Here is a 25,172-nt window from a genome sequence, read left to right as displayed (position 1 = left end):
CAACATATGGCCGTGAGAGCTATAAGGCATTGCTTCCCACCCCACTAGGAGAATTTGCCCCGCTGTTAATTTACCACATCTTGATTGGAGAGGATATTCAGCCCATTAAGACAGGCACAGGGTGGGATGCAAAATCAGCAGTGCCAGTACCTGTGTTTGGGGACCAGATGTTGCCAGCACAACTGGGCAAGGAGGTCCAGCAATGAGACCTTGGTAAATGTTCATTCTGCTTCCGACGCAAATAGGGTCCTGCAAGCTCTCCGAAGTCAGTGTTATCTGAGTACTTACATCCAATGGTGGAGCTTCTGTGGGTGCAGGCTTGGGGGTCCTTTGAGCTGGACTTATTTAACTCAGTCATAGCCTGCAGGAGTTTTTATGTCCACAGATAGGCCTGGAAAAGGATTATGGACTTGTTCCAAGATGATGTCACAGCAGTGGTATTAAGTGGTGCAGGATAATGCAGGTCACAGCATTCTACTTTGTGGGGGGGCGGGTGGGCAGGGATTTGCAAAGAGCAGAGAAGGAAAAAAAAAAAAAACAGGAAAGAAAAAATGTATTCCTTCTAGAGGTGCTAGAGAGTTCCTACTGCCCTGACCCTGGGATGGACCACAGAAGATTTTTAGGAGCACGAGTGCCTTTACAGAAGTAAGCAATCAAAGTATAGGATAGGCTGGGGACAGCAGAATCAGATAGGAAGTCTGGTCCTCTGTAAGGCAATGTGGTATAATGGGTAGATTATGGACTTTTCCCGTATGTGAAACATTGGACCAGTCTCATAACCTCTCAAACATTTGTGTTCTTTACCTGTAACTTTGGAATAAAAATAAAGAACCCAAAGGGAGCATTGCAAATTTGCAATGAACTGGGCATTGTCATAAATGAAACATGCTATGGTACATGATAGATGCAGACCAAAAAAAAGAAAGGAATAAATGAATCTAGGTTAAGGTATCAGAAGAGAGTTCAACATAAATCAACACACAAGAGTCTGAGATCAACAATTTCAAAGAGGCAAGGCAGGCTTCAATAGGCAGGGCTGGTTGCCTATCCAAAGAGCATTCCAGAAGAGAAACTACTTCATTCGAGTATCTGTGACCAACTGAGACCTTTTACTTGCAATGGCTGTGAGCCATCTCTGGGCCCCACTCCCTGGAGTAAGAAATTCCCCATCTTGGATTTACTAAGATAGTTCTGGGTGTCCTATGAGAGGTCATTGTCAAAGTCTCTTCATTGAGCTGACTTAATGGGAGCAGAACATCTTTCAAAGGTCTGCAGGGGTGTGCCAAGTTTTCTGGGACATTGGAGAAGGGGTTCTTGTAGCCTTGAGGGCAGCTGATGGTGAATGGGTGGTGGGGGAGAAATGAAGGGTACATACCTAGCCATCAAAGCTACCACAAAACACCATCCTGAGACCAGAAGAACTAGATGGTGCCCGGCCACAACCGATGACTGCCCTGACAGGGAGCACAACAGAGAACCCCTGAGGGAGCAGGAGATCAGTGGGATGCAGACTCCAAATTCTCATAAAAAGACCAGACTTAATGGTCTGACTGAGACTAGAGGAATCCCGGTGGTCATGGTCCCCAAACCTTCTGTTGGCCCAGGACAGGAACCATTCCCGAAGACTACTCATCAGATATGGAAGGGACTGGACAATGGGTTGGAGAGAGATGCTGATGAAGAGTGAGCTACTTGTATCAGGTGGACACTTGAGATTGTGTTGGCATCTCCTGTCTGGAGGGGAGATGGGAGGGTAGAGAGGGTTAGAAACTGGCAAAATTGTCATGAAAGGAGACACTGGAAGGGCTGACTCATTAGGGGGAGAGTAAGTGGGAGTATGGAGTAAGGTGTATATAAGCTTATATGTGACAGACTGACTTGATTTGGAAATGTTCACTTAAAACTCAATAAAAATTATTTAAAAAAAAAAAAAAAAAGCTACCACAAAGCTGAGGCCAGCTCTCATCACCTCCATCCTCACCACAAGTACACCTGGTCAGGACAGCTCTTTTTACTCGACCAAATGGGGAAATTGGGTGGAGACCAAGTAATTTCTTCCAAGTTTCAGAGAGAATCTATGTTGACTCCAAGCCTTAAAATTTGGGTCCTGTTGTGAATGGGCTTGGGCTGTTGTTGTCACTTGCTCCAAAGTAAGCCCCCTCTTTCTGAAATCTTCAGCGAAGTCTGAAGAATCAATGTGTGAGTGAATGAGTAAATGAATGAATATGTGTGGTGGGTGAGAAGTAGGGAAAAAGGCAAAGTCTGGATCCACCCACAAAAGAACCAAAACATCTCTTGGGATGGTAAGTCACTCTATAAAATGAATTAATTTTGGTTTTCGGAACTAATACAGGATTTCAAAGACAAAGGAAACCATGAGAACCTAAGATACCTGAGATATCATGGGGAGGGCACTGAACTTTCTACAGATTGAATAAGGGGGTCTAGCTCAATCTTATCCAGATTTTAATGACCGGTTACCCCAGCTGACATATAGGTTACATGTATGTTGATAAAAGAATATGTCATCTCTCATGATCATTCCACATCCAAACACAGTTACAAAACGACAGAGAACACAGATGGGTTCTTTGAAACATAAACATGTTGCTTTTTTAAAATTAAGGTTTAAGGGAAGTGGTGTGACAAAGAGGTGGAAGTTCAGAAGTAATTCAGAAAAGGAAAATGATCTCAGAGGCTGGTGGGATGGTCAGGGAAGGTTCCAAATAAAAGGGACCCCAGAGCCAGATTTGGCATGCTGAATGGGAACCTGTGTGAAGGACAAGAAGGTAGGGGCAGAGCACGTACAGAGGGAAACCCTGTTAAACAATACTGAGGAGAGACAGCATGGTGTGCGCTTGGATTCGGGGGTAGTGAGAGGGGACAAAATGGGAGGAAATGAGGCTGGAGAAGCAAGCAGCGCAGAGTAGGGAGGACACTGTATGTCATACTACCTGTCTTGGATTTTGTCCTGCCCTCTAGCAATGAGGCATTAATTAGGGAAGCTGAGAGCAGAGCTGAATTTGAAAAGCAGAGAATATTCTAGTGACACAGACCCCAGGCCTTTGGCTAACATTTTGAAGTTCATTATTGTTAACATCTCTGCGTATCCTGGGAACTCCTATCAACTCCCAGCCCAGAAGCACCTGCTGTCTTTAGCATTAGCATCTCTGTTTGCTGAAGAGCTGGGTCTTGCTCCTGTGGAATAGCTGCAGGTACCACAGCAGATGCTGCCCACCGTGCCCGCCTCACCGAAGGAAAACAGCAACCGCGGGACACGGAAAGGCAACCCTGCATTGTTTACGGTGCTGGAAGGTTCCGACAACTCCTTTCTAAGAGGAACTCAACCTCTCATGATCATTTCACATCCAAACACAGCTGCAAAATGACAGAGGACACAGATGGGTTCTTGGAAACATACACATGTTGCTTTTTTTAAATTAAAGGAAGTGGTATGGCAGAGAGGCAGGAAGAAAAATCCTGCTTTTAAGACATGGTCGATTTCTCCAATCTCTGCAGAGGCACTTAGGCAGGGCGGTAAAACCGTCCCTCCTAGGACATAACCTGCAATGGCTCAGCAGCTCCTCCGCTCCATGTGCTGTACGTGCTGGTGAAGGGAAAGCTGTGCTTTCCCCTAAAGCCACTTCAAAGGCTGGGAGTAGAGGACGACCCATCCCAGGAAGGAAGGCAGCTTGCGTGCACATGCTTAGGCACTCGGCGGGGTGGAAGGGGGTGGCGGGGAAGGGTCCTAATTGGAGATGTTTTATACCAGACAAGATGATGAAACGCTAAATCTCTTGTTTCTGTGACATCTGCTTTTCAGCAGCTGGGCAGAAAGGAATGAACTACTAGCTCCAATGATTCCTTTCCCCAAGATGGTTGTGCAGAAATCAATTCTGTGGGACTTGCTAGAGGTGGTCTGGTTGCCTTACCACTAACATTTCCATATCTACTACTTATGGTACATGGATTATTGCTGGATACTGTGCTAAAGGACTGGAAATAGCTTGAAACCTTACAACACTGTGATCGAGAAAGTACCACTTCATTTTACCAATAAGGAAACCCAGGCTCACAGAGATGAAACAATTTGCCTAAGATAATGGTGAAGACAGGCTTTCACTTAGGACTGACTCTTAGGCACTATGCTTCTTTGCCTCCCTCGGGTAGAATGAGCCTAAATACTTGGAACTCGATCAAGAATGCCAGGGGCAGAGATAATAGCAGTCAAAAGCAGAAATTCATGGAAATTCCTCATCCCTGTACCACTTTCGTTCATAACACCCCCACCCCCCACATACACACACATATCCACCCAATCCATTCTGAACCTGGATGAGGCTTCCCACTGTGCTCAATATCCCTGGTGCCCATCATGGTGTGTGGCTCAGAGCTCCTCAACCAGTGTTTGCACTTTAACAAGTAATCTATTTCCAGGACTCCGGGAGACCAGGGCTTTGAATCAGTTCATTCTGGTTTGAGCCCCTACTGAGAATTTTCATTCTTAGGAGATTTTTATGAGAATCACCTGGGGACCTTGTTAAACTACAGACTCTGATTCAGCATAACTGAAAATTCTCAGCAGGGGTCTAAACCGGAATGAACCGGTTTGAAGCCCTGTGAGAGAGGTGTCTTACTCAGCCAAGAAGGGTAGGGCTGTTTCTTTTTGCAACCAGGCCCTACTGGTGACTTAGCAGTGCCTGATCAGCTAAAATTTTTTATCAGGATCATGCTTCTGGGAGTGGGAAGGTGAGGATACAGGGAAGGCAAGGAGGAGGATTAAGCAAATAAAGAAACAAAGAGCATCCTTTAATTGGCCTCAGCAGAAACAAAATGCATCAAAAGAAACTCCAGGTGAGGGATACGATCATGAAGGGACGGTGTGTGGTCAGCTTGGAAGCCTGTGACCAGCACAGCCTCGGGGAGGAGACACGCCCTCACCTTTCATCTCTTCTTCTCTTCCCATCACCTCCCAATCAGGCGGCCTCCTTCCATCATCTGGGACTGATAACGAATTATTCATGGGAGGTACATGTGCTTCCAATTAGGGATTTTCCCAACCAGCTCCTGTGTTCTTTATCGTCCAGGGCTGAACACACCGTGGGAACAAACACTGGATTTCAGGTTTCCTCCAAGCTTACCCCTCCCCTTTCCTTTCCTATGTATGTACATTTGCATGGTACTTTTTTTTTTTTTCATATGAACTGGGAACCAACCAGTCTGCCAGGGCAGCGGGTATCTGTTCTGACTTAGGCCTCTGTATGATCTCAGTGGTACAACGGTTAACATGCTTAGCTGCTAACAGAAAAGTGGGAGGTTTCAGTCCATCAGTCACTGGAAACTCTATGGAGCACAGCTCTACTCTGACACACATGGGGTCACCATGAGTCAGAGTCGACTCAACAGCAAACAACTGTTTTTTTGTATTACGTCAGGGAGAGCAGTCACTCTCTGGCATGGCTATCAGGAATGACAAATGTTAAGTTCCCTCCTGTCCCCCTGAACCGTGTCTGCGTAACACGCTAACTTATTCCACAGAGAAGCACACTGTCCTCTGGCTTCTCCACTGCCAGCTAAGTCCTGAGCTGAGTCTCCTCATGTGTAAGCTTTTTAGGAAAGGCACCCAGAGCCTCACAGAGTGAGGCAGCAAGCGGATGGTCAGTATGTATTTGTTACATGAACAGAGATAGAAATGAAGTGTGGGTTGCCCTTTAGCTTTAAATGAGAGGTTGATGAAAAATAAATACTAGTCCTAATAAGAGGTGATTCTGCCCCAGTATCAGTTTCTGTGAGGATGCTGTAAGGACAATGTATAGAAAAAGGCTGTGAGCAATGGTTGAAACATGGGATTTTAAAAAGCAGTCTCTACAACTACATAAATTTCAGAATCCAAGGGAAGAGAGGGCAGGGAGTTAAGCACACTGGTTAAAGCGAGGGATTGGGGTTAGGCTCCCTGGGTTCAAATCCCGGCTTTTCTACCTTCTGTGTGACTTTGGGTAAGTTACCTAACTTCTAAATCTTAGTTTCCTCATCTGTAAAATGGACATCATAATGTGACTTACCTAATGAAGACTGATAGGAGGATGAAATAATGCATTCAAATTGGTGCATTTGAAAAATGTTAGCTGTCGATACCTTTAAAATAACAGTAGATATAAGGATGTAACTGCCATCACCCATACTCTGGAATGAACCCTCATAGGACGAAGCAGACAGGCTAAACTCTGAGCCAAGAGAACTAGTTAGTGAGCAAGACTATTATTTTTCAGGAAACTGAGGTGATCTTTCCACAGTACACAAGAGCATCCAGATACAAAAATGAGACATGGCTACCTCGCCGTTTTACCTCCAACGGCCAATTGGACTCATGCTTCAGGTCCTTATAACTCAAGAGAAAACCAACTGCACATTAGTAATTTTAACAAACAAACAAAAAGCACCACACACATAAATGAGATGCAGGTGAGGGTGGGGAAGGGCCAGGACAGAGCAGGGAGCAAGCCCATCATAAAATCACTACAAAAACCACCTGGAAACTCACCTCGTCCTAAATCAGAAGAAACTGGTGAGAAAGCAGTGAAACCAAAAGAAATGAAATGTAGCACCATTGTGCACACGTCACTCTCAGACTCTGACACACACACACAAATCTAGTTTTCTGCCCAACACTGCATCATTTGCCAAAGCATGTTTGGTTTTCTCGAACTGCAAACATGAAATGGGGAGAGGAAACAAAAGGAAACTTATCCAGAGCAGAGGATATAGCGGGTGGGGTTTAAACCATGCTTTGCAGAACACAAAGAAAATCTAACCTAGAGATCTTTTTCTGACCGAGAGTGAAGCGGATGATTTTGCTTTGAGATGAATCCTTGGAAGATGCACTGCATGACAGGAAAGAAAAAAAGTGGAAGAGCTGAGTGAGGAGAGAAGATATGTTAGACACGAATAAATAGAGTCTCATGACAATGGGAATGGGCCTGGATTTTTCTCCTCTGCCCATTTTTTCCAACATACACAATATTCTTTCTAGGTCTAACTTTTCTGACTGGATAAATTTCCAATGTGAAGAAATTGCTATGAAGATTATCCAAGAACTTTTCTGGTTTTCTTTCTTTTTTGTTTTTCTAAGCACCAAATATCATTTCTGCTTCCACACATTATGAGGTCTTTTTCCCACAAAAAGACCCTGAAGCCAGGGGGTCTCTGACAAGTAAATTTACTTTGTACCTTTCAAAAAAAAAAATTTTTTTTTTTTTTTTTAAAGTATTCAGATGCTTCCACTTCACACGCTTGTTCTACCAGGGTGCTTTTCAGATAAATATCTTGAATGTACCATAACTTGTTTGCAAGTTTCACTGCTCTTGGAGATTTTTGCTCTCAGTGGTACAGAAACCTGGATGAACCTTGCTAAATTCTGGGCTTTGGATCATAAATTTGCACATCTGAAGAATCTTGATTAGACCTTACGTAAAAAGAAAAAAAAGTTAGGCTCATTTATTCCCTTACGAAGAGTAGAAATATTTCTTTCTTGCATCCGTATTTTCTGTACCATGTTTATAAAAGGATCAGAGATGAGAAATACAATCTTGGTTTCACTAGTCTTAGGAAGCAAAGGAAGTGACAGAAGAGAATGGAAAGAGAAATGAGTCAATGTTCTGGATTTTTCCTAAACAGCTGAATACGAATAATGTATAAGGTAGACACAGAAGGAGAGGGATGCAAGCCTTGGAGACTCCGCTCTCTCCTGGACTCTAGAACGGTAAGGGATTTCATGAGGTGAAATGTGGATCAATTTGTTGACCACCACGTAAATTATGGGAAGAGCTAAGTGAAGTGCTAAAAGGCGGTCACGGAGGAATCACAGTTGCTCTGATTCCTCATGCCATGGTCTCAGGTTTCCTTTGATAATTTCCACATTTCCTTTATTCATGACCTTTATGGAAAAGTTGGCAAGTTTTATCTATGAAGCTCATTTCTACTCTGTGACACATGGGGGCCACCATGAGTTGGAACTAACTCAATGGCAATGAGTTTACTTGTTTTTTACCAAGAGCAGGAGGGAGGGGGTAAGGGACAGCCATTGCTTAGGGGGCACTGAGTTTCTGTTAATGGTGGTGGAATAATCTGGAAATGGATAGCGGTGACAGTTGTACACTATGATGAACATAATCAATGTCACTGAATTATGCATGTAAAAAATGTTGAATGGCAAATGTTTTGTTATACATATTTTTACCACAAATAAAAAAAAGAGAAAAGTTGTCATGTACTAGTATTTGCTACCCCAAAAGGCACTGAACCTCCATAGTTTCAAAATGGCTTTTAGGCATGTTTACGCGTAGGACAGAGTTCTAACAGAGGACCAAAATATACCTCGCATTTTGGGGTGGTGTCAACATTTGACATTGACAATTGAGGGTTCAAACCATTACTCTTGGGGCTTTGGTCATCAGAGACGGAATTTTGGATTACAGATAGAATGGAACTGAGCCAGTGATGCAATTTTACTACACTTAAATTTATAGCCAGAGTGTCAGTGCTAGTGTATCATATCTCTAGATCTTGAGAACAAGATTGTCCTCTGCAAGTAAAATTAGAAAGTATCGGTTATATGATGGATGAAAACAACCATCTGCCAAAGTAACTGAACCTGGGCGAGATAAAGCGGAGAGTGAGGACATACAGCAACTCCAAAGCCCCGTCTATGTCATCACATGGCAGGGTCAGGGGGCCATGATGGCAGGATACACTCTGTAGCTGGTGGAGTAAATGACTGCAAAAACCTGGCTTACGTCAGTTTGGCTCTTCTTTAGGTGAAGCATTTATTAGTAGTAGGGTATTTTTTTCTTACTGGGAGATTGGCACCCTGACTGGAACATCTGGTTCTTTTAAGCAAACAAATACCTACCATGGAAATGGATGCCTCAGGCTAGCAGAGCTCAGTGGACACAAGCCCAATGTTTCTCAAAGCATGTTCTTTAGAACCCTATCCTGCAAAATGCTCCATCAAATAGAAGAGTTCTGTGGCCAAGATGCTTTCTATGCCCCTTTCTGCGTATTCACAATACATACCTGTTCTTCTCCCAGGCCTCCTCATTTCAAGAAATAATACCAGTACTTGCCCAACTGTTCAAGCCAGAAATCTAGGCTGTATCTGTGATTCCTCTTTTTCCCTCACTTCAGATAGTCAATCATGTCCTGTTGACTCAACCTCCAAAATACATCCTGAATTGGTTGATCTCCATACCTGCTCCTACCACCTTGATCCTGGCCACTGTCATCTTCTAAATGACCGTAAAAGCCATCCTTCCATTCTTGCTCTCCACAAGCCATTCTCCAAAGAGGACTAAAAGTGATGTTTTAAAACTGTAAATCAAAACTAGTCTCTCTTCTGCTTAAGACCCTCCAATGGCTTCCTGTCACCTTTAGAATGAAATCCAAACTCTTCACCCACCACTTGGACATGGCCTCAGAGCTACCGCACTGCACGACTCCAAGTACCACCAGTCACAGTCTTCCATGTAAATGGTGACAGCCATCTTTGCTTCCAGTCTCCCTTGTCACTTTCCCCTCCCCTCACCCACTGCGCTCCAGCCACACTAGCCTTTTTTCTGTTCCTCTATCATGCTGAGCTTACTCCTACAACAGGGCCTTTACACCAGCTGTTCCCTTTACCTGATATATTCTATACCTGATCTTTGCACAGCCAGCTCCTTGTCATTCATTCGTACCTCCACTTCAGTGTCATCTGCTCAAAGAAACCTTCCCATCAACTCAACCTAAAGAGTGACTGAGTCCCTCTGATTCCCATCATCCTATTACAATATCCATCAGTAGCTAATATTTTAGTCCCCGTTTATTTGCTTGTTTTTCTGCCTCTTCTAATAGACTGTAGACTGCAGATACCTTGTCCTAGGACCCCCGTGTGTCTAGGACACTGCTTGGCACATACAAGGCATTCAAATATTAACCAAATAAATGAATGGACATTAGCAGACTAAAGACTTCCAGCAGACCTACAATAACAGTACTAACAACTTAACCCAGATTATTTTCCATTTTTTTCCCCCTACAGAACCCTTCCCCTGCAATATAACTCCAGGGAATAAGCACTCTGCAGAACGCAGTCTGGGAAATGATGTCTTGATCATTCCAATGACCTAGGTGCCCCAGGACCTGACCAGGATCTGATCAGGAAAGAACTTGCAAGCAGGCTGTGAAAGAGGGAAAGAGTGCAGTGCCTGGCTGCTTGGCTGTGTATTCCTCATTGCTAGTCCAGGCACTTCTCCCATCGCACAAATTTCCATAATGTGAACTGGAAATAATTAGATAATTAATTAGGGGGCCTGACTTACATTACACCCATCACTGCTGGTTTTAACAGCATCACAATTGAGGAACAGCACTGCTCATGGGAAAAAACTGTAGCCATCTATCAGGCAGCTGCTTTGTTTGAGCAGCTCTGTGCTTTGCCCAACACCACAGTGGACAATAAAGGGTATCAAGGTGTGTGGAAAGCCCTGTGCTAATTAACGCCGGTGCTTTGGGTGACTGGAAGGGAGAGGCCCTTCTTCTTTAGCAAACAGTAGATGAAATCAAGCAACCAATTTGAGCAGTGATGTTTAGGCTTTATAGCTAAAAGTTCATGGCTTAGAAAAAAACAATTATAAACTTTTCTGCAGAACATTATCATAAGTCAAATACCCTAGTTCCTAATCCCCCACCTCCTGTTTTTTTCCTGCCATTAAAACAAATATCTTCCAAGGTGATCTTTTGATAAAGCAGAGTTGTTTGGGAATGCAATGACTCCCACTGTAACAAAGTAGACAATGACTATGCAGCATTCTGCTTGTACATTATTCAATGGTGAGCCTGCGGGGCAAGCATCAGTCCTTCTGGGACCGTCAACACAATCTAGAACCTGATCCTGCAAAGTGGAGGACCAGACGTGTGCTGTGCGAACTTCAGTGACACCTCGACCTGCTCTCTAAGGTCCACAAAACCCAGTCATGTTTATTGGTACCCACCTATATCCCTCATCAGGGACACTGCCCCTCCCAGGGAAGCTGACTGCCTCCTTCTCTGCTAAAAACCATTTGCCACCTTTCTTCAGTGCCCTTTATACTTCTCTTTGGCAAAACAGAGGCATTAGCTGGAGTCAAACTTTTGCCTTAGTAAAATGACTCTCATGTGTAACACTGAACAAAACAAGCAAAAGGGTTCTGAAGTCTATTTTAGGGGCTGCTTATTGCATTTTTTTTTTTTTTTTTATTGCATAGGGGAAACCATGGTGGCATAGTGGTTAAGTGCTACGGCTGCTAACCCAAGGGTCAGCAGTTCGAATCCTCCAGGTGCTCCTTGGAAACTCTATGAGGCAGTTCTACTCTGTCCTATAGGGTCGCTAGGAGTTGGAATTGACTCGACAGCACTGGGTTTGGTTTTTTTGGTATTGCATTGGAAGGAGTCCTGGTGGTGCAGTGGTTAAACCCTCAGCTGCGAACCAGAAGGTCAGTGGTTTGAACCCACCAGGCACTTCCTGAGAGAAAAGATGTGACAGTCTGCTTCTATAAAAATTTACAGCCTTGGAAACACTATGGGGCAGTTCTACCCTGTCCTATAGGGTCCCTATGAGTCCGAATCAACTCAAGGGCAAGGGGTTATTGCATATGAGCATGTGTGTAATAGGCCAGAGTTATGGGTAGGAGCAGCTAATTAGTTCTGGCTGCTGGCATTTCTGACCTATAAAAATACACATCTCCGCCAGGCACAGAAGGTGGCCTCATTGTATCCATTTCAAGGTCATGCTAATTCCCCAGGAACTACCAGTCGCTCTCAGCATTGAAAAGCTCGATGAACAACACATTCTGTCTGGGCTAGACTCTGGCTGGTGTAAAGGAGGGTGCCTGAACACCCACAGCAGTAGACTGGCAAGGAGCCCCCACCTGGACTGCATTTCCGCTTGTGCCTTTGACTGCTGATGAGGTGCAGGCTGGTGCGGCTGGTGCGGCTGGTGCAGCTGGCACAGGGCTTGGGGAGTGGCTGGCACCTGTTGCTGAGGCGTGCCAGCCTGGCCCTGGGAGGGGGCGCCAGCCAGCTGGGCCCCGGCGGGCGGCAGCGGCGAGGAGAGGTGTTGCTTCTGGGGCTGCTGCTGCTGTTGCTTGTACCGGGAGAGGCTAAAGAAGAGGCCTAGGATGGCCTTGAGATTTCCATTCCTGATTTCTGGAAGACAATGAAAAGACCATTGTCAGAAAGGGAGCCCTTTCTGCCTCCCGATCAATGCACTGCTTCAGCCCTCCCACAAGTTTAACTCCTCTAGGATGGACAGATCTCCTGAACACTTAACTGGTATCACAGTCAGTTAAAACCAGGCCGAAAGCACAAAGAAATTAGCCGATTCTCCCCACCGGCATTACAGTGGATACGTGAGACAAGTTGAAATTGGATGTTTGGCAAATGCCAGGAGAAATTTTCAGTAAGGACATAGCTGAAAACGCAAGAGTCCCTGAGCAAGACTGCTTGTTCTACAGGCAAAGCAACTGATCCAGGGACGAGGGCCCTCCCCACTGCTGGGGGGGGGTGGTGCTGGGGAGGCTTGCCGGTCTTTACCCTGCTCTGCCAAGGTCCTTGTTCTAAGCTTCAAGCCACCCTGAGTGTGCCAAGTGGCTGCCATCCCACTCCAAAACCCTTCTCTGCTTTATGCAATCACCCTTCTCTCAAATACAAGACTGTTTCTCTTGTCCATTGAATGAATAACATAAATTTGGGGTAGAGGTGGGGATAGCCTATAAAGACTTGCTTCCATAAAGTAGTCACACAAACCATCTCTTTTATATTATATTAAAAGAGATTATAACTGTGCAGGGATGAGAACATTTCCATTCCAAACAATGGGTGCAAACATAGCAACAATTGTGAGGATGGCGCAGGACCAGGCAGTGTTTCGTTGTACATGGGGTAGCTATGAGTGGGAAGGACTCCAAGGCACCTAACAACACAATGATTCCAGATAGTCTTTCAGATGTTAAAATGCATTTGCCTCCAGGCATGCATAAAAAGTTGCAGAGAAGGAATAAAATATTTATTCACAGGCAGAGGCTCTGGATGGCAAGGGTTGTTCTCCTTGGGGCCATCCATTCCTTTAAAATACAGCTCTTTTAACACCAGATGCTGAGAGACAGGGTCCAAACTGGCCCTGAGGGTGAAGTACTAGGGCCACCCAGCTCGACGGATGGACAAGGAACCTTGATGAGGGGAACACACTCAGCTCGCTGTGCTTTGCTTACACCCCTTGCTCTGCTGCTGGATTGCTTGTTGTGAACTGGCAAGGGAAAAGAAGCAAGGTGGTTGTTGTTAGCTGCCATCGAGTTGGTCCCTGACTCATGGCGATCCCATGACAACAGAACAAAATGGCGTCTGGTCCTGTGTCATCTTCATGATCTGTTGGGTACTGGACTGTTGTGATCCATAGGGTTTTCATTGTCTGACTTTTAGAAGTAGATTGCCAGCTAGTCTGCCTAGTCTGTCTCGGTCTGGAAGCTCCACTGAAACCTGTTCAGCATCATAGCAACATTCAAGTCTCCGCTGATAAATGGGTGTTGGTTGCACTTGAGGTGCACTGGCCAAGAATTGAATCTGAGTCTCCTGCATGGAAGGGGAGATTCTTCCACTAAACCACCGCTGCCCTTATAAGAAAGCTTTAAATGTTTTGTTGGCAGGGTGGGTACGGAAAGCCTTGCTGGTGGGTAATGCCCACCTCCAGGTTAGCCCCGGGGTGGGGAAGAGGCTATTGACAAAGGAATGAGTTTCCTCCAAGGACAAGTAAAGGGGCAGAAGGTATGAATGCATCCTTTCAGAAACCAGCCGCAATCCTGCAAAGGAAGGAGGAATGGCAGCCTACCAATGCCTTCACCCTGATGTGATCTGCTGATTAGGCCAGCCTGAGTTACTTCCTATCCGAGCTTCCCTTTCTCCAGGCTCTGGAGAAACAACAATGCAGCCTTCACTCCCAACTTCAGGAGCTAACAGGTTCTGATGCTGCCACAAAATTGACAGAAGGACAGCATTTGGGAAACTTATGCCATGAGTTCCAATCTGTACTCTTTGTTTACTAGCTGTGTAATCCCAAGCAAGTCACCTACTCTCTCTGGCAACAAGGACAGCACCTGCCCCATCACACAAGGTTGATATGCAGATCAATGAGAAAGCACACTATCAACAATGCCATCCTGCATTTGTCTGGGTTGTTATACGAAGCCTACAGTACCAGATCCTGAATGAGATTCCCATACAGGTCCAGCTTCAATGCTTTAAAAACAATGGTGTTAAATAAAACCACTTGCTGGGGAGGTTGATTCCAACTGATGGAGACTCCACGTGTGACAGAACTATGCTCTGTAGGGTTTTCAGTGGGTGATTTTCAGAAGTAGATTACCAGGCCTTTCTTCCAAGGTGCCTCTGGGTAGGCTTGAGCTGCCAACCTTTTGGTTAGCAGCCAAGTGCATTTACTGTTTGTACCACCCAGGGACTCTGGTATTAACTAACGCCCCCCCAAAACTAATTGCCCTTGAGTTGAATTCCTACTCATAGCAACCCTATAGGGCAGAGTAGAACTGCCCCAGAGGGTTTCCAAGGCTGTAATCTTTACGGGAGCAGATTGCCACATCTTTCTCCCACAGAGCGGCTGGTGGGTTCAAACCACTGACCTTTCGGTTAGCAGCTGAGCACTTAACCACTGTGCCACCAGGGTTCTTTGGTTTTAACTAAAATGTCCTTATAATATATTGTACAAACCATGACACTTTTGAGAGTGAAAGAAAGGCTCTTAATAACACCAGGCCAACAGGGGCAACAGGGCCTGATGTGGACAAACCAGGAAGCACAGTCTCTGCTTATAAACAGAGTTAGGGACAAAATCAAGGAATAAACACTGGAGCTGAGATCTGAATTGAGGTTTTTCCGGATCAAAGCATGGTCTCCTAACACTGTGTAACTTGGCTTACTTGTACAAATATCATGTGTGCTGAATTTAAAAGCATACCAGATAATGTTTTATTTATTAAGCTAGCTGGTCAGCATGTAAGTATTCTTTATTCTTTTGGTGTGTCAAACATTCCATGATACATTTTTTTAAACCACACAAGAAAAACAAAGAGGGGAGGAACTAACAGTTCAGCATATCCGGGGGTACAGGGGTTGTCCATGTCAGCCCCCACCATCACCAGACCAAACCAAGTGCAGACAAGCACCCATCTTGGCTCTGAGGAAGTCCCTCCTTGGCACCAGCTTTCCAATATTCTCTACCTTCTGTGGTTGTTACATCATTTATTGTTCATTAGTTTGTTCCATTGTTCACTAAAACATCTTTTTATCTGTAAAGAGCACAGTGCTCCCGTAAATATACTTTTGGGGGGAGGCAACAGTTGTTATTCTAACGATCATTAATCTTTAGGGCCTGAAAGACCTGGGTTTGAATCTCTAGAGTCTATCATTTATAGACTGCGTTTTCTCAAGATTCAACCTCACTGAACCTTAATTTCCTTCTCCTTTAAAATGGGAATAGGCCCTGTGACACCTTTCCCACAAGTTATTATGAAAGTTAAGTGAGAAAACAAATTCATGCTACAATGTAGATGAACCTTGAAAACACTGATCATGCTAAGTGAAGTAAATCAGTCACAAGAAAGACAAATATTGTATGATCCCACTCATATGAAATATCTAGACTAAGCAAATGTACAGAAGCCAAAGTTGCCTAGTGGTTACCAGGGGCAAGAAGGAGCCCTGGTGGCGCAAAGGCCCTGGTGGCACTTGGCTGTGAACTAAAAGGTTGTCAATTCAAACCCACCCAGTGGCTCCACAGAAGAAAAGACCTGACAATCTGTTTCCATAAAGATTACAGTCAAGAAAACCCTATGGGGCGGTTCTACTCTGTCACGTGGGGTTGTTATGAGTCAAGAACGACTCCGTGGCACCTAACAACAACAACAATGACAACCAGAGACAGGAGGGAGGAGAAAAGGGGAGCCCTTGTTTAGGAAGTACCGAGTATCTCTAATGGTGATGGAAAATTTGGCAACGGATACTGGTGATGATTGCATAATGTGGGGAATGTAATCAGGTATTGAATTGTACACGCAAAAAACATTGAATTGGTAAATGTTGTGTTATATGTATTTTTACCACAATAAAAGCAAAAATATTACATTGATTATTAATTACCAAAAAAAAAAAAAAAGGATTAAATGAGAAAATGAGTACAAAGCACTTACACTACACCTGTGTCTACACTTCCCTTTTTGGTTCAGAAAATAAGGTCGCTCTACATGTAGCCTCCTCGGAATTCAAGACAGAGCTCTTTGCCCAAAGGAAGTCTAAGAAGCTATCTGTTCTCCTCCCTACTATATGCCCTCTGTTCCATAGTCGTTGGTGTCTATGACGATCTTATATTAGAGAAAACTCAATGGTGAACTTCTTTCTTTTTTAAAAAACAGCTTAAAAAAAAACACCCCAAACCCATTGCTGTCAAGTTGATTCCAACTCATAGCGACCCTATAGGACAGAATAGAACTGCCCCATAAGGTTTCCAAGGAGCACCTCATGGATTCGAACTGCCAACCTTTTGGTTAGCAGCCATACATACCTCTTAACCACTACGCCACCAGGGCTTTCAAAAAGCAGCTTTATTGAAGCATAACTTCCACCCACAAAATTCACCCATTTTGTGTCCAATTCAATGATTTTTCAGTCAATTTATAGACTTTTACAACTATCCCTATAATCTAGTTTTAGAACATTTCCATCACCCCAAAAAGATTCTTCACGCCTTAAAAAAAAAAAAAAAATCCGCTGTTGTCAAGTTGATACCAACTCATAGCGACCCTATAGGACAAGGCAGAACTGTCCCATCGAGTTTCCAAGGAGCACCTGGTGGATTCAAACCGCCGACCTTTTGGTGAGCAGCCCTAGCACTTAACCACTATGCCACCAGGGTTTCCTCCTCATGCCTATTTGCCCTCAATCCTCAGTCCCACTCCCAGACAACTATTAATCTGCTATTTCTACACATTTGTCTTTTTGGGGGGCATTTCATATAAACAGAATCATGCAACATGTACTCTTTTACACCTGGCTTCCTTCACTTAGCATAATGTTTCTGAGGTTCATTCATGTCAGGGCAGGTATCAATAGCTGGTTCCTTTACACTGCTGAGTAGTGTCCCATTACATGGATATACCACATTTCATTTATCCATTCACCAGCTGATGGGCATTTGGATTGCTTTTCTTGAAGGACAAAAACATTCAAGAGTGGTGGATGCTCTGGTTGGGGTTGGAAGCCACATAGTTTATGCCATGGGTGGTCTATAACAGACAGTATCCAAAAATAGCTAGAACTGTGTTCTTTCATATTTCCCTAGTGGTATTTGTCTCTGTTCCATGAGGCCTGGTAAGGCGGCTCCACAGGCAGTCTAAAAACAAAATCCATCAGCCACAAAAATGTTTCCAAGATACTTCCCAAGGTGTTGGAAAAGGAACGTCATTCTGTGTTTGATCAACTAACCTCGCCCTCTTAATTTCTAGAAAGGGAGAAAAATGTAGACCTAGGGAGGAGAAGTAACTCAGCCAAGGAAACACCAGCTAGCTAGTTGCTAAACAACCAACGGAACCCTGTTCTCCTTTCTCTTCTTGTGGCTTCCCTATGTAAACTGAAGAACAAACTGTATAGGTCATATTTCAATTTCCACTGGAATTCAGTATTACCTTGACTCTTAATTTCTTTGGGTTCTGGCTGATCTCTTTGTTCCCATTGGCTAGTAGTAGTCTGCAGAGGTGCTATAGGTAACATCGGGCATGAAGGGTAAGCTAGGTAGGCGAGTTATTTTCTTTCAACATTATTTGAGAGAAACCCCATGCCTGGTTTACAAAGGCACAAGCGCTGGCCTAACCTAATACAAAGAAACCTGCTTTGTAGGAAAGAAGGGGTTGGAAGCCAAAGACAGGGCTGCCTCAGACCGCAGAGTTCGAAACGCCTATTCAGTTCCCTCAGGCCAGGGTTGTATAAGGCTTGCCTAGCTGATTTGGGATTGTGGAGTCTGTGGCATTATTCCTCCAGATGGGCTGTCTCCATAAGATGCATTCACCACACAACTTTCCACCCCGCTCCAGCAGCCCTCCTGTGTGCTGCTCACCAAGCCTGCCAGTGAGTCTACACAGAACGTGAAAGCAGGAGTGAGAGCACAGCCCACAGGACTCCTCCTCACGAGAGACTGAAATGGTCCCACTCACTGCCAACCTGTTTTAGGTGCTGTGGGTGGAGGAAATGCTCCACTTGCTGCTCTGACCCTGCAGGTCCACAGATGAAGGGAGGAGCAAGTGCCGCATCTAGATTTCTGGTCATCAGGGAGGCAAATGCAGATCTGGGCTAATCAAGCAGAGGAATGATTTCACTTGAAAAGCATACACTCCTTAAAAGAGGCACCTGGAAGGCTCTTCCTGCCTCTGCCTCTCCAATCTACAAGGTTGATAAAGAGCTAATCCTTTGCCCCCATCAGATTTACCTATGCTCCATCTTCTGTCTGGATTTCCTTTCACCTTTCTTTTCTTTCTAGAGAGGACCTATTCATCTTATAAAACCCAGGGGAAATATCGCCACCTCTGGGAAGGCTTCCTGACTGCCCCAGGCAGAGTGATCACTGCCTTTCTTTGGTCACCACGGGATCCTGTACATACCACCGGCACAGCTCTTATTAATTGGAATTTAGGCTAGATGTTTATGGGGGCAGTGTGGTTCAGTAGTAGAATTCTTGCCTTCCTTATGGGAGACCGAGGTTTAACTCCTGGCCAATGCACCTCAATACAGCCACCGCCTATCCGTCAGAGGAGGCTTGCGTATTACTATGATGTTGAACAGGTATCAGTAGAGCGTCCAGACTAAGTCAGATTAGGAAGAAAGGCCTGGAGATCTAGTCCTGAAAAATCTGCCAGTGAAAACCCTATGAATCATAATGGTCCAATCATGTTGTACATGGGGTCAAGTTGGGACCAAGTTGACAGCAGCTAACAACAAGGCTAGTTGTCTATGGTTATCTTGATGATCTATGTATCCTAGTGCTTAGCACTGTGCCTGGCACTTCTGGCAAATGTTTGCTGAACTAACCAGAATATGCCTTATCCCCTGACTCCTACTTCTCCACTGCAGGAGGGTGGGCTCAGGGCCAGGTAGCACAAACTCCAGGCGTTTTCAAAACCCCAGAGATAAAGGTGATCCTTTCCCACCAGGACAGGTTTACAGACGGTTGAGATAGATGGAATTACGCATCTGGGAGGGTTGGGGGAGATCCTGAAAATCACTCCAGGACGGGGTAAGGCTCAGCTCAAAGGATTCTGGCAAGTCTCCAAGAGCAAATAAGTCCAACCTCCAGAACGCTGAGGGGACAGAAGGCCTAGTCCAGGCAGAGCGCTGTACACCAACAGCACCTCTGCAGGGCTCACCCGGGCCTCCAGCCTCTGCCCGGAGGCGTCTGCCATCTGTGCCCTGCAACAAAGGCTCTCTGTGGCAAGTTGAGGCAGGGCCCGAGCTCTTGAAATGCTTCAAGGACAGGTGCACACACACTCCTGTGTTACAAAGCCAGCTTTAGTCACCGGGAAAGGGTGGAGATATATCTACGGGGCTTTCCAACCGCCGATGTTTTTTTCATCAGAGGAGGAGCCTCAGGGCACTCAATCATCTTCAAAAGGAAAACAAAAAGCATTAAAACTACATTACTTTTTAAAACACCGTAAGGCTTTTCTATTAGTTATGCAGGTGGTTAGAAGCATGGGCAGTGAGACACAGTAGAAAGAACCAGCCTTTGAATTAGCAGACATGGTAGCTTAGCCCCTGCCTGACCTTATGCCAAAACCAAACCTGTTGGCATCAAGTCAATTCCGACTCATTAAAAAAAAAAAAAAAAACTCATAGTGACCCTATAAAACAGAGAACCACCCCACAGGGTTTCCTAGGCTATAAATCTTTACGGAAGCAGACTTTCACATCTTTTTCTCATCTTTTTCTCGCAGAGCAGCTGGTGGGTTTGAACCACTGGCCTTTTGGGTGGCAGTCAGGCACTTTAACCACTGCACCACTAGGACACTACAGTCCTCCCTTTTTCCATATATATCAGTCTCTTTGGACCTTGGTTTCCTTATCTGTACAATGGGGATAATAGTAATATTGATCTCATAAGATTGCAGAGGAGATTAAATAAGATATAAATGTGTACTGCACTTAGGTCAGTGAGTGAAACCTGTGGGTTCTCAATAAATGTTTTCTAGTCCTATAATGTAACTCAACAGGTCAAGTGAGATACTTCCTGTAACCCTGAAATTGTGAGTAAAACCCAACTTGAGGATAAAAAGCTCTAACTACCTCCACTTTACAAGTTCAAGGAGCTGCTAAAAGTTGGGGGTAATCACCTTCCTATAGGATTTACCGAGCGGCACCAGTTCAGAATCAGTTTTACAAACCACCACCATCATCATCACTCTCACTTCCCAAAATATCAATATAAGAAGATCTAGATGTGGGAAGGTCATTGGTTTGTTTGTGTTTTGGATAGGTGGTGTTGAATGACCCTTTGACTAAGGAGCAAGAAGGTGGGGTCCTTGTCCTCCTTGAAGTCAAGGCAGTGGAGGCTCTAAGAGAATTACTCAAAAGTGGGGGTGCTGGCAGGAAGGAGAGCCTGGCATTCTACTCCCCAGTTGGACATCTGCTAAGCAGAGACTTGGCCAATCTGCTTCTTGGCCATCTGACTGGGAGAAAAAGAACTGGAGGCAGGCTGTCCAGGGAGGACTGCCAGGTGACAGGTCTGTTCCACCTATCTCAAGTAGAATACAGAGCCTACACATTCTTGTTGGTTCCTATGGGAGATAATGGAAGGAGGACAAGACTGAGGGCTACAGTCCGACCAGAGCCACCTTAGTGTGGAGACAAAGGGGAGTCTGTTTCAGGAGGATGGGATATGAATGCTACCAGCTGGGGGTGAGCTGGAAGAGCTGGGCAAATCTCACAAAGACTACCTATGCCCTGGGAGCAGCATGGGAGGGAGGTCCTGATGGGCAGGTCATGTTGAGACCCCCACGTTATATCTATTCAAGAGGTGGACTGCAACTTCACCACCAGTGGAACTCTTACCTCCTCCATGTGGCCCCAATCTTGGAGGCTCAGGCACAGGAAAGAGGGAAGGGGAAGGGAAAGGGAAAGGAAGTCAAGCCACCATGCCCTCATTCCCCTCCAAGCTCCTAAAGCCACTTGCATTGGAGGGCATGGGGGAAAAGAGCTTTGAATAGACCTTGAGATTAAAGTTTAAAAATGAACAAGACTAAGTCATAAATATTGACATAAAATGGTTCTAATAACTGAATGTGACTGAAAAGTTATGGATCCTGGCCAATATATCATTACATGAGCTACTACCTAGCAGGAAAGAAGGGGGTTCAACACAGCACAGTTGGGGGCAGCAACTGAAATACCATAAAACTATTTCACGGTTATGTCCCAATGCATTGTATGCTCTTCTATGCTCAGAGACTTACAAGGGTCATACCCCAACATCTGAAAGGGGTGGTGGGCAGAGTGCCTCTTTGCCTCCACAGACTGCACAGCATCTTCTGAGATGTAGCGTGATGTACATGTTCCAGGTAGCAAAGAGTTCTAAATCTTTTCTGATTCTTTCCTCTGTACATGGCATGTCTGGATTTTATTTATCTGCTATCCCAAAAGACACCATGGTAGAGTACAAAGAACATGAGATCTAAAGTCAAACCCTGGTTCAAATCCTGGCTCTGCCACTCACTAGCCTCATGCTTTGGGGATGTCGCTCAAAATCTCTTTAAGCCAAAGTCTCCTCACCTGTAAACTGAGGCTATCATAAACTCCAACTTCAGTTGTAAGAACTGGAGCTGATGCAAATAAAGTTCTTAAAAACACAGTAGGTACTTGCTCTTTTGACACATATCCACTGAATAGATTGTCTATGCCTCAGGGTACAGGAGAATAAGGGAACAAATAAGGTAGAACGCAGGACAATGGGTAGGTGGCAGAATGGTCAGGTGCCATTTCCAGGCCACATGGGATGAATGAAGTTGGCCTGCAGAGCTTGTGTTACTGCAGAGCCCTTGATGCTGAGCAAAACATGGTAAAAGTCCCAGCAGGTGCTCTGCTTGGGGACACAGGTCTGTCGCTGGGGTGCAATCACACCAAGAAACTAGGAGGAGGACATTCCCGCCACTCACTAGCCAGCACTAAAGCTCTCCAAGGAGGAAATCATGAGTTTCTCAGAAAGGCAACTTGCATCTCCCTATATAATGGAGCCCTGGTGGTGTGGTGGTTAAAGTGATCAAATGCTAAACAAAAGGATGGTGGTTGGAAACCACCAGTGGCTCCTTGGGAGAAAGATGTGGCAGTCTGCTTCCGTAGAGATTTACAGCTTCGGAAACCCTATGGGATCGCTATAGCTGGAAGTGACTCGATGGCAGTGTGTTTGGGGACCTACCCAGAGATCTCTGGTGATACAGTGGTTAAGCTCTCAGTTGCTAACCATAACACTGGCAGTTTGAACCCACCAGCTGCTCCACGGGAGAAAGGTGTGGCAGTCTGCTTCTGTAAAGATTACAGCCTTGGAAACCCTATGGGGATAGGGCAGTTCTATTCTGTCCTGTAGGCTCGCTATGAGTCAGAATCAACTCAACAGCAACGAGCTTTTGTTTACTTACCATGGTAACACCACCAACACTGACTCCTTCCCCAGCAACGCATATTCCACACAGTCAGCCCAGATCTCATCCCCACGATGAGGGCCCACACTCCAGAGCAGAGGACTTCTAGGATATCCCTCTAGGAGCTGGGGTTAGGGCTGACCACCTTCCAGCTGCTTCTGAGTCCCCTAGAAGCGGCATGATGCCTGCCTGACTTTGGACAGGACGAGCACATTGGAGTTCCTACTCAGGGGCGTCCAACAGCCCCACTCTAAGACATGACACACCCACAAGGCACCAACAGTGACCCTTTATGCCCCCACCCCCAACACAGGAAGAGCAAAGGAAAACCAAGCTTCCAGGACACAGCAGAGGTAAGGACCAGGCACCAATGGAGTCTTCAATATTTGCAAACTAACCTACTCCATCTGGCTGCTTCCTTCCTCACTGCTCCCCTCCTTCCCACCCTGGCCACTGGAGTCCATGCTAACATGTATCTTTTCAGAAAGCAACCTTGCTAGAGAAAGGTAGTATCATCTGAAACCGAAACTGCTTTACCTGTCCTGGGAAAACTGAAGGCAGGTGCAAACTAATGGGTTTGGAAGGATGCTGGGGCCTATAGAGCTTCTAGCTGGCAGCTGCTTGTATTTACAAACAGGAGAGAGCGGAGGTTTCCAAGACTAAATTTTGCCTGAGGAGGCTGAGAATTTGGACCAGTCATCTCCAGACCAACACGTAATTTAACAGCAAGTCATTAGTCAATGCTAATGTGCTAATTAACCAACAAATCAGAGTTAATTAAAAACCAATCAGGATGAAAAAATGTAGCATCTCACTAATAAATCCAGTACTCTCTCTTTCAAAGAAACCCTGGTGGCATAGTGGTTAAGTACTACAGCTGCTAACCAAAGGGTCAGCAGTTTGAATCCGCCAGGCGCTCCTTGGAAACTCTATGGGGCAGTTCTACTCTGTCCTATAGGGTCGCTATGAGTTGGAATCGACTCGACGGCACTGAGTTTGGTTTGTTTTTTTTTTTTTGGTTTTCTCTCCTTTAAGAGTAAGGAAAAGTGCTGCTGCTTCTAATAGAGGAAAGAGATAGGACTAGGTATTAATTTTCCCGGGAGCCATACAGTCTAAATATGTTCTGGGGCTAAGTGTTCTCTCTCCCTCAGATAAGACCTAACTTAATAATCAACTGAACTGCCAAATAGGTGAATCAAGTCAGCGTTGTTTAGCCAAGCCCTGGTCAGAGCAAAGCAGCTCCGGCTTACACAGTGCCAAGGTTGAATCTGCAACCTTGGAGACGGCGGCAGATGGACCACTAAGCAAGGTACGCACGGGCTTAGTGGTGTCTACTTACTAATCTATAGTGTACAATTTCACATGGGCTCATCATTAAAGATGTGGTGAAACTGCGTACTACAGGTTAGTAAGTAAGCACAAGCTGGCCCGTGAGTTCCTTGTTTATTGGGTAATCCTCCTTGGAGATTTTTTTGGATTGTAAAAAGTTGGCATCTTCTAGAGTATGTTTTGTTATGCATATTTTCAACACGTTAAAAAAAAAAAAAAAAAGTCGTCCTCAAGTCTAAACAAGCATTGAGCTATCTGAAGGGAAAACAAACCCGGAAGAAGCCACCAGCATCCTTTGCCTTAACTGTATTGATGTCCTCAATAAATAACAGGTGGGCATTTCTAATAATGAAAAGGCAGTTCAGTGACAAGCGGTCTGACTCACCTTCTGCAGACAGCCCCTGGATGTTTATTCCCTTTGCTGCCAGGAAATTCAAGCAGGCATCTATGTTTTCAATCTAGGGGAAAGAAAACAACAATACACACTCAATAAATGTTCACTGTCTTCCAGTGCCATCTCCTACTAGTGACAAAGAACTACGTCAGAGAGAGGGTTAGTTGTGTTTTGGTTAACGTTCGCAACCAGGAAAAACTGAACATCAAAACACCTGATGGACGGGTGCAGGCCAGGACTCTTCTTTGTCTGTTCTTGCACAGGAAAAAGTTACCCAATGTCCCAGCCACATGGCTCCAAAAGTCAAGGGCCTGCATTGCTCACAGCCACCAAAAATAACCAGACAGGTTGGAATTGGAATTCTCATGTTGATCACGGTCACCAGTGCAATTCTGAAAACTCAAGCAGCTGCCAGGGCAGTGGAGGTGGAGACGAGGTTAGGGGACCCACCCAGCTATCCGCAGCTGGCATAACATTTCCAGAGGCAGGCAGTCAAATGTGAAAACAGCGAAAGGGAGTTTCAGCAGGAATCTGGGCAGTGTGTACTCACAAAATTCTCAGGATGGCAGACATTGCAGATGACCAGAAAGGCCTGAGACCTTTTCGACCTCTTCTATCCTTTGTACACTTTGGCAAGAAGGACCCACCAGCCAGAGTCTGGAAACCTCCCTGGTTTTGCCACTGCTGATGCCACG

The 25,172-nt window shown here is 45.2% G+C and overlaps 1 protein-coding gene across 10 annotated transcripts in view; it reads right to left on the bottom strand.

Annotated features, from left to right (window-relative positions):
- NAV2 (neuron navigator 2) overlaps positions 1 to 25,172 on the bottom strand; it is a 451,696-nt gene that overhangs the window by 240,375 nt on the left and 186,149 nt on the right. For 8 of the 10 annotated variants that reach the window (XM_049890692.1, XM_049890693.1, XM_049890694.1 and 5 more), the window contains exons 4-5: positions 24,469 to 24,541; positions 11,943 to 12,219 (exon numbers count right to left, since the gene is read on the bottom strand). In XM_049890692.1, the coding sequence (XP_049746649.1) occupies positions 11,943 to 12,219; positions 24,469 to 24,541 (350 nt within the window). Of the gene's footprint in view, positions 1 to 6,812; positions 7,227 to 11,942; positions 12,220 to 24,468; positions 24,542 to 25,172 lie in introns of those variants that run through there. The other 2 variants (XM_049890700.1, XM_049890701.1) reach the window with 2 other exon arrangements.

The sequence above is a fragment of the Elephas maximus genome, chromosome 7, assembly GCF_024166365.1.
Source record: "Elephas maximus indicus isolate mEleMax1 chromosome 7, mEleMax1 primary haplotype, whole genome shotgun sequence".
In the NCBI taxonomy this organism is placed as follows: domain Eukaryota; kingdom Metazoa; phylum Chordata; class Mammalia; order Proboscidea; family Elephantidae; genus Elephas; species Elephas maximus.
The sequence above is the reverse complement of the archived record's forward strand: the minus strand, read 5'-3'. Positions and strand labels throughout refer to the sequence as shown.